Raw genomic sequence first — 9,981 nt, 5'->3', positions numbered from 1 at the left:
GGCCGTTGCAGTTGCTTTGCAAATGTTGTTCATTATTGCGAGAAATGTCTTGGGAGTTAAAGGGGGCGTGAAGTCCATTGTGTTGAGCGTGCTAATAATTCTGAGAAACCTGTTTAGATGCTGGAATTTAGTCTTACACTCTACAGAGTAAATTTATGGCCAAAAGCACGAGGACTTACACATCTGCTGCTCCTTAACAGAGACTGGAGCCATACAACTAATTCACTGTTCATTGGGAAAGATTCACTGTTTGTTAGGAATGAAATGCTACTAGTTATTGCTGAGTGTGCTGTGAGTGTGGAATGTGCAATTCTAGTGCAGCAGGGAAAGACAGAGTAACTTGAATGCACTGCATTTCTTTCTTGTATGCTTTCCAGGGACCTGACCACTGCACAAAGTGTTTCCATTTTAAGGATGGTCCAAATTGTGTGGAAAAATGTCCTGATGGCTTACAGGGGGCCAACAGCTTCATTTTCAAATACGCTGATGAGGATCGTGAGTGCCATCCATGTCATCCAAACTGCACCCAAGGGTAAGTGCAAATTCTGTGTAGTGAGACATCCTGTTTGCTGTTTATAGCGCACGATGATTTACATGCAGTTTGACTTGTTAAGGCACTTGTCCCACTGCTGAACACAGAGTATGTGGAGCAGTAATGTAGTCTTTGATTTCCAGGCCTCTCAGAACGTTCAGGTTCCAGTCATGAATGTCCAGCAGCTTGTCAGAAAAAAAGCTTACGCTCCTTTTGAAAACCATACAGAACGACTTTTCACAGCAATGCTCTTATCATTCCTTCCAGCGAGCACTGGTTTGCAGCAAATGCCACCATTGGCACTTATGTAAGCATAGGCCTGTAAAATGACTTTGTTTTTAGGATTTTTTCTGTTGACAGAATTTTGATCTCTGCTCCTTGGTATTGGTGAACTAACCTGGCAGCACTGCTGTGAAACGAAATGTTACTGCTGTCTTTTTCAGATGGGAACTGATGCAAAGGGTTTGTCTGAAACCAGATTCTGTATAGGAGTCAGAGTCTGAGCATCCATTTCCCAAGTCCTGTCTAACTGCCCAAAATAATTTGTTACATTTGGAAATATACAGGCCATGTATCTGAGCCAGAATTAAGAATCTGTGCAACAAAATAATAGTAGTCACATACACAACTATTGTTTTTGCATGGGCCACATAAGTTATAAATGTCTTTTCAATGAGACAGTTGGTGGTGTCCAGCATACAAAGAAAGGGAGAGGCAGCCAGGGGAAAGAAGAGAAAATTTCACCCAGTGAAATAATCTTCAACAAGAGGCTCTTATTGTTTAGCAGCTAAAATTAAACCAGTAAATTATTCAATGTAATCTTGATGTCAACAGCTGTTGCCATTCAAAATGAGACCTTTTGCTGGTTTTGCAAATCTAATTACAATAGAGCCATTAGGGAAATTAAAGTGAGATCGCAAAGACACAGCCAGGATCTGTCACAGATTTGTCTTCCCCTCAGACCCTTTAAATCAGTTACGCAGTAAGAAAAATGCTGCTACTGTGGAAGAGGAGGAGTGTCAGAAGAAACAATATGAAAAGATGAGCTCACTTCAGGAGCTCTGGTCCTGGCTATTAAAGATAGTGGAAGTTCCAGTTCTCATCCAATCTGACAAGCCCAGCTATGGATGATAGATTTACTGTCTGCCCTGCATAAGAAGTGCCTTGCAGCTCTGCTGGCCTCTCAGAAGACCAGGATGTGACACTTCTTCCCATTTCCTCCTCTTCTCTGGGAAGGTCTAACTATTAACTAATCTTGGTGGCACAACTGTGTTTCTCCTAGACCAGGAAGCAAGCAGAATGTTTTCCATGCCTTTATACTTCCTCATATGCATCAGTATTTTGCAGGTGGTTGGTTGTTTTTATCTCCTTAGATAGAATGGGATCAAGAAGGGAGGTTTTTATGCCTTCTGATGAAAATCTGACATTCTAGTTCATAAATAAATAGAAAGGGCATTAGGCAGTTGTAACTGAACTTGCCAGTATTCATTGGCAACCCTTGGTGACGCACGGTTCCTTTATGCTAAGTTATGTTGTCATAACACCTTGAACTTTCAGTTTTCCCTTCTTTATTTTTTTCTGCAGCTGATTAGTTGAAGGAATGTCTCATTTAGCATCATGTCCTGATCCCCAGAGAAATTATGTGGTACCACTGGTAAAAGGGCCAAAGGTTTAACTGGGTTACACATGCAAAGGTGTGGTTATCTCCCAGGTGAGGAGTTATCCCTTTGCCATGAGTCAAATAGTATTCCACACAGAAATCCTGATCCTCTTATTAAAGGATTAATATGTATATTCTTAGGTATTTTTTTACCCCTCATAAAAACAACTCCCCGCTACCCTCCAAATCCAGGTAAGCACGGGTGTTCTTCTCTAGTGTTCCTAAAGACTTTCTGGATTGTGATTATGTTACTTAAACTGTTAATGACTGCCACAAATATCTGGAGTTTCTGAGTAGTCCATCTTGCCATTGCTGTCAGGGGCTGAATATGCCCATAGGGAGAAGGGAAATCGATTGCTCTCTCTCCTTTTATCCTTCAGTACTGAATTCTCTAGTTTCATACCCTTCCTTTGGAAATTAATATTTAAATTCCCCTCCATCAGGATTCCTCAGTGAAGTAGGTTGTAGAAGGAACACATCTTGATATTTGGCTCACAACTGAATGGTACAGAGAAATTGTAATTCTACTTCATCTAGCATGTCTGTTCTCCTCTCTGTCAGATCAATTGCTCAAATAAAACCCATTCCCTCACAGTGCAACTTGAATGCTTGTCTAAAAGTGTGGAGGTGCTGCTGCAGAGCAGTGCTCCAGTGTGGTATTGCCTGACTCCTCAGTGCTGGTCTCTGAATCAGGGTGCTTGCTAAAATGGGCTGTGAGTTCTCATACGTTGTTTCTGCTCATCCCCACCTGTTGCTGTCACCAAGGAAGAATCTGTCCCACCTCTATGTTTCCTGTGAGCATTTTGCCACAATTTTGTCATGGCACTTGCCGATGATTGCTTTACACCCCAGAGAATGAGATTTTATAACACCATTCTCCTCCCTTATTCAAGTGTAATGAGTGCTTTTGTTAATAGATGTGTAATTATCCAGCCCTGTTAATGATTTTACATTGACTAAGAGAACTATCAAGGAGTGACTTCCTTGGATGCAGCAACTGTGCTCTTGGCCTTGCATCCCTATGATAAACACCAGCTACTTGAAGCCAGTTTGGAGCAGATCTGAGGCAAGTGGGACAGCTATCCCATTTAATTCAAGAGAGTCAGAAAGCAATTAGCACCTCTTTTTGCAGAGCTAGCCAAAATGGAGCGCTTTCACAGAAGTAAAATGCTCATTATATAATAGCATTAGACAGCCTGCTTCCTCGCTGGGCAAGGCACAAATGGCAGATCTCACTGGACACCACCTCACATTATAGAAAGGTGTTTTCTCACATAGCATTTTGAAGAAAGTGTGTTACTGTTCACCAAAATTTTATTATCCTTCTAAGCTAAGACCAGAGAAGTCATGGGAGCCTTATCAACATGCGTGCAGACTAGAAGGCAGAGGACTGTCTCACCCCTAAAGTTTAGGTGTATTTTTAGGAAGGCATTATGAGTTGCAAATGAAACAATAGTACAAATTCAATGACAACAAACTCTGAATAAGAAACTCTTAATATTTTGTTGACGCAAAATTTCCTTTTACCCAGTGCTGAGGTTCAACTTCCTCACTGTCACCATCAGTATTGCACTTCCTGTTAGCTAAGTAACCCCCTGGTTTTGAGTTGTCTGGCTTTATCTATAGTTACAGTTGGATGACCAGGCCATCACCAAAACTAAGGTTTTCTGCTGTCCAAAGTTAATCCATTTATGCCAGTGTATAATCAGTTTTGTTTCTTTCCAATGACAAAGACTTTTGAGAATTCGTCTGACTAGAAGTGGCTTTGCTGCTCCACATCTGTGAACAGTTAAGACCCCACCTTTCAATCTGAAGGAAAATTGATGAAAGACAGTATCTGTAACAGAGAGGGGGAAAGGATTGTTTCAGGAAAAGAGAGTTGTTACTCCAGTTTTCAAAACTGTTTTAACTCATTTTCTTTCAGAGGATGATTATCTGTAAAGCTAGGATGAGCTCCAAGTGTAATTTTCTGTATAAGCTGTATTGGACTGTTTTAAGGTACTGAATATATCATTAATAAATTGGCATGTGTCAGTTAACCAGTTCATTTTACAGAGTGAACTTGGAAATGAAAATACCATCCAGACTTCAAGCAGAAGAAGGAACTCTGGGGGTGTATGGAGTACCAGTGTGATGTGTGATTGTGTCATGCTTGTACTTATATGTGTCAAAAAGCCTGAAACCGCCGAAGTTACTTCTTGAGAAAAAGTAACTGATGACTTGGTGGTGCAAATCAACTTGTTAGTGGATATTGCTGTTACTCACAGAGTATTGTGCTTTACTGCACGTTATCAGGACTACCAGTCAGAGTAGGAGACTATTCAGCATGACTAGGAGTAATGGAAATTGCACCTGGATGGGGTTTTCTGTTTGGGGCTGGGAATCCACTGAAGGTGATTACAGGTTTAAATAAAAATCAGTGGTATTTCAACTTGGACTGAGTGAAGTCCAGACAGCTCTCTTCTTGGATTCAAGTCCCATTCTCCAGAAGTCTGAGAGAATAAATGTACAGATGTGAAATGACTCCAAGACAATAGGCTCTTTATGTTAGTCTGCCAGTTATCTGAAATAGTAATGGGCTCTCAGACCTCTAATTTGAAGAGGGCCTTCTTTTTATTTACAGCAAGAGTCTGAGCTTAGCTTCTCTTGACATGCTAGGAAATGGAAGATCTGAACAACTTTTTTTCAGCCTCCTTCATTACTGAACTGGTTTTCTGCAAATTGCTCAAAGTGCCATGAAAGGAAGAAGTGTTGGATATGTTTGAGACTGGTTAGAACTCAGACAGTTTTGAATTCTGAAGTCTTGAAACTCAGGACAGCTGAAATTCCAAAAAAAAACACCCATCAAGAGCTCTCTTATTTAGTTTTTGAACTGCATTTAAATCTACCCTTTCTACCTCATGCATTATCTGGCCACCTGGGTATTTAATATATCTGTTTTATGTCTGCACGTTTGCAGAAGGAAACGATTATTGAGGAAATCCTTACAATTTGTGTTTTCATGTCACAGTTCTTATGTAAAAATAAAAATTCAAGTAAACAAACAAGAGGTAAGGTTCACTATCATTCTGCTCTCCCTGATGGGCAGGTAAGGGGAAATTGAATTCACTGAATTTATTTTATAATGGCAGAGTGATAACTAATTCAAATGCAGCAAACCCTGATGAGTGGCAAGTGATGGTGAAGTGGAAAGATCTCATGGGAGCATATATGAACTTTTTCAGATTTTTGACATGCGTATCCCTCTATCAAAGCCAAACTGAAAGCAGGAGACTTTAAAAAGAGTTGGGGATCATACCTTAAATTTAAAGTGCCTCAACAGAAGTGAGTTTCAGTCTACTGATGTGTCACATCGCCTGCTCCTGTAGTAGATGAGCAGTCAAAGAGCATGTTTAAAAAAAAATAATAATTGTTCTGAGATCTTTAGTTAAAGAGTTGAAATAAGTGATTTGATGCCCTTAAAATGCTGAGAGCTAGATACTCCCCCCCACTAGCAGATACTAGCTGGGCATTCAGCACTAAAGGGTGTCGGGTTGTCTTAACCCCTAAAAGCTTAACTTTACATACCTGTCTCTGAGAATCTTGGCTGCTGTGTAAATGTGTAATTGACTTGCTATTTGAATGCAGAGAACCTAGGACACCACTTTACCTCCTGCCTTTCATGAGAACAAAAACCCGTGCATATCTGTGTTTTGCAAAGACTCCTTTCCCCTTGTTTGTGCTTTAGTGCTACTGCATAAAGTGATTCCCTGCATTCACATTGCCTTTGGTGAACACCTGCTGATTTTGCCCGTGGAGGACTTCTGGCAGCATCTGAGGAAAGCAGAATAAAATGCCTGAATCACCAGACATCATTTTGCTCTGGTTTATGTTGTTGGAAGCTCCTCCTTGAGTTTCCCTGATAAAAGTATAGTCAGCTTCCAAAATATTTCTGCAGTTGCCTTAGCTAGCAACTTAGAACAGAATGAACAATTGCATCAGTTACAGGAAGAACTAAAAGTTTTGTATTGTGCTCCTGGAGGTCTCGTCTTGCATATGAACAGCTTTTGTGCAGTAATCACTGGTTTGATGATTCAGACAACATCTATAAAAAGCAGCTCTTATTGTCAGGACTCCCACGTATGCAGGTGAAACCTGCCTTAAGTATTGTTTGAGCCAAGATAGTGTAACCTTGGAGTGCTGTTTATGTTGCTGTTATTGTTCCCATTGCAAGCTTGTTTGTCACAAGCTATAATTTTGTGGTGATTTGGGTCTCTCTGGAGAATTATAATTAAGAACGTGACACAAAAAGGGGATTCCTGCTTCTCCACTCTGTAAATAACAGATTTCTCTTTTTCTCTCCCTGTTTCCAATTTGGATTTGCTGCAGGTGCATAGGGCCACGTATTGAGGACTGCATCGGCCTGATGGATAGGTACTTGCTGAGTGATCGTTCCCTGTGTGTCTTCCATCCTCCACGTGTGGACAAGGGCGCATGCGTGTGCATGTCCTTGTGAATGGCAAATGACGTCTTTTGTTCTGTAATTGCCTGCAGGTGTAGAGGTCCCGCTAGTCATGACTGCATTTACTATCCATGGACACGACAGTCCACTTTACCACAACATGCTAGGTAACATCCACCACTTCTCCATTTTTGTACGCAAGATCCTTCCCTGGTTGCCATAGGAATGTTATACTAGCCAGTTTGGTCAGAAACACAAATTATCAGGAGAATATAATTTGTCCTTAAGAGATACCTCTGAACACCCAAATTTACTTTTGCATTTGAAAGCCAATTAAATATCTAACTTGTTTAAACTCATTAGAAAATGCCATTTTTTAAAGTTAAATCAATAAGGGTTCAATTATGAAATTTTCTGCTGAAATACATGTTTCTTGATGAAATTTTACTAGAAGTAGATATGGTGAAATTGAAATTTACTTTTTATCCATTTGGGTTTCTTTTTTTTTGTTTAAGCCAGAGCTTAAAAGCAAATGAAGCTTTTTCTTCCATACGTCTCTGGAAAAAAGTAAATGTTTTAGCAAAACCGAATTTCTTCTTTAAATCCCATAACACTATTACTTGATATTTTTTTCATTTGCTGTTTAAAAAAAAAATTATAACCTTGCAGCAATTTCATTTTTCAATAAATTAATGTAGGAAGAATCCCCAAACATTCCAATTATAGTCTGCGTTCTTTTTAATGAAAGCTCTTCATTGCCATAGATTTTGTGTATATTTAAATTCAAACTGGTTAGTATGACTTCCAGGCTTTGGGATTATTGTCATGATCTAAGACTGGATGAAAATATATCATTTCAACCAACTTCACCTCATTAAGGATCTTACCTTGGCTTTTTCCTTGTCTTTAAAAACAGATTTTAAGGTTACCTTTCTTTTCTAGTTTTGTACCTAATGTGAATATCCCTCTTTCTAGCTGTTGAGGGAGAACATGTTTAGACTTCGAAAACAGTACTATATAAAACTTATCAGGTGGTGTACTTGTTTAATTAAATCAGTATCAATTCTGACTCAGTTCATGGACCAATGAATAAGCAAAGGAAGAAGACTGAGTTTTTCAATATTTCAAAATTATTTTTTTTTTAATCTTTCTGATCTGAGGTGTCCAATTTGAGGTACTTCTGTGGGGAACTCATTTTCGGATGTGCTCATCCAAACTGAGTTGCCCAAAACTAGCAGTCAGTTTTAAAGGTCTCCATTTTGTCAACTTTACTCAAAGCACAAATATAGAAAATGTATTATTATTTGCATAAGTTTAAAGGAATTACCAAACTACAGAGAATGAAGGCCATGCTGAAGTTCTTTGCTTTAGTAACCAATTTAAAAATAACATGTATTTCATAGAATGGTTCATTTCATCAGTCGGATTTTTTATCAGCTTTTGGGAGAACATGAAGAGCTTTATACTAAGAAGACAACTTGTTGGCCATAGTTCGACTCTCGCAGTGTTACAGGCTGCTTGCTCTAGCTTCCTCTGTTAGCCCAAAAGCCAGTCAGACCTTCTTCACTGTTTAATTCATATCGTATAACTCCCAAACTCACCTTTGCAGTGAAAATGTTCAGGTACTAGTAAAATCTCTGGAGGTACTGCCAGGTACCCCCTGAATTTGATGGAAAAACTCCTGTTAATCAGAGTGGATGTTAGCTTGGGCCCTGTATTTAAAAGTGGAATTAAAGGAGTGGAACCTCGAGCCTGATGACACAGCATTAAAGAAAGTGTTGTCTGGTACGGTGCCAGGCTTAAGCCATGTGTTAGCAGGCAATGCTTGTTTTGGTTTTTATGTTGTGTAAATCGTGTTTGTCTCTTTGAATCTACTGTCAAGGTTGTAAGGCAGATTATCAAGGGGAGTGGAAATTAAAACAATTGTTTTATTCTGCTCAGGTGAATAATTTGCTGGTCCATTCAGTCTGAGGGGGAAGACGTGCTTCCTTTCCATCTGATGGATTTTTATTTTTTTTGTTTCAACTTTGCTGAATTTATTTGGGAAAATAAATGGGAAAATGGGAATAAATGGGAAAATGTCAGGATATATGTATTCTTTCACTTTCAAGTCAAAGAAGGAGATTTCGTACCTTTGTATTTATTAATTAGTGAAATTGTGCTATTTTTTTTGTGAAAACAGTTCATTTTGTTTTGGCTAAAAATGGGCAAAACTGCACTGGCAAATTGATAACTTCTTATTACAGTAGGGGTGTAAATTAAAAAATGGATGTGTTTCACTTTAGATGGAACCATTGACATGTCCCTTTAACAATTGCATGGCCTCCCTAGACTTACAGACTTTAAAATAATTAATAATCAGTTGTACCCTTATCCAGTGACTTGAATTTCTTGTATTCAGGTGAAGCAGCAGTGAGTTGAAGGACAGAGTTCTCTGCTGTTTAGGCAGCTAAAAATGAGAGCAGGGCTTTAACCACAAACAACAAGGTATTTCTTATCTTCACCTGTTCCCATTTTCATACCAGTGTTGCTTTGCTTTCCAGTTTGCAAATTGGTTTTGCCATGATCCATTGACTTGAGGGCTTCTGTAACAGTCTGGTAGAATAGCGAAGGAATTCTTACTGTCGTGTTTATTAAAGATGAATCGGATGTGCATCACATGACTTGTTTTCCAGATGACTGGTGAAACTTCAGTTTTGCTGCTTAAGTTTGGTCCCTTATATTTGGTGAAAAGAAATCCTTTTGGCATTGTATGCCTTTCTGCATCGGTGTTTGGTTTTTTAAAGATCTTTAGCTTCAATAGAGTTCTGTCCAAAAAGTATGCAAGAAACCCTCGTCTTTTCCTGTTCCCAGCTCAGTGCCACATATGAGGCTTTTTTAAACCCTTTTCCTCTAGATAAATTGATAGCTTTTCAAATTACTGTTAGGTTACTTGCTGGATCTTGTGTGCCTTTTTTTTCCCCTGTGAGGCCCCACATTTGTTTCTGATCTGTTCAACTTATCCTTACAAAGGCATTCACTGTATTCTTCACTCCCAGGAGAAGTTCAGGCTCTAAAGGAGTTAGAAGTTGAGTTAAGAAAATTACTCTAGATGGTCACAAAAGGCTGGTTCTTCAACACTCACTCCCCTGCTCCCAGGTCCACCAGAAAAGTTTGGCGAAGCCAGTTATTGAACCTAGACTGTGGATAAAGTTGTTACTTAAAGTAAGAATTTTAAATGTGTTTATCCTTCCTACGATTCATTCAGCTTATTACTCAGAGAGGAGAGGAGAGATCATCAAAGGAGGAGGGAGTTTTGAAGATGTGACCAGAAGCTTGTGATGAATATGACAGGAAAGAACTAGCCCC

At 39.2% G+C, this 9,981-nt stretch overlaps 1 protein-coding gene across 1 annotated transcript in view; it reads left to right on the top strand.

Moving 5' to 3' along the window:
- The window catches only part of LOC104529724 (receptor tyrosine-protein kinase erbB-4), a gene marked incomplete at both ends in the record, with an annotated part of 53,073 nt that overhangs the window by 23,761 nt on the left and 19,331 nt on the right, over nt 1-9,981 (top strand). Inside the window, 2 exons of the mRNA XM_010174112.1 lie at nt 378-532; nt 6,726-6,800. Coding sequence (XP_010172414.1) covers nt 378-532; nt 6,726-6,800 — 230 coding nt within the window. The remainder of the gene's footprint in view (nt 1-377; nt 533-6,725; nt 6,801-9,981) is intronic.

This window comes from Antrostomus carolinensis, unplaced genomic scaffold (assembly GCF_000700745.2).
Source record: "Antrostomus carolinensis isolate BGI_N321 unplaced genomic scaffold, ASM70074v2 scaffold28538, whole genome shotgun sequence".
Lineage (NCBI taxonomy): Eukaryota > Metazoa > Chordata > Aves > Caprimulgiformes > Caprimulgidae > Antrostomus > Antrostomus carolinensis.
The sequence above is the reverse complement of the archived record's forward strand: the minus strand, read 5'-3'. Positions and strand labels throughout refer to the sequence as shown.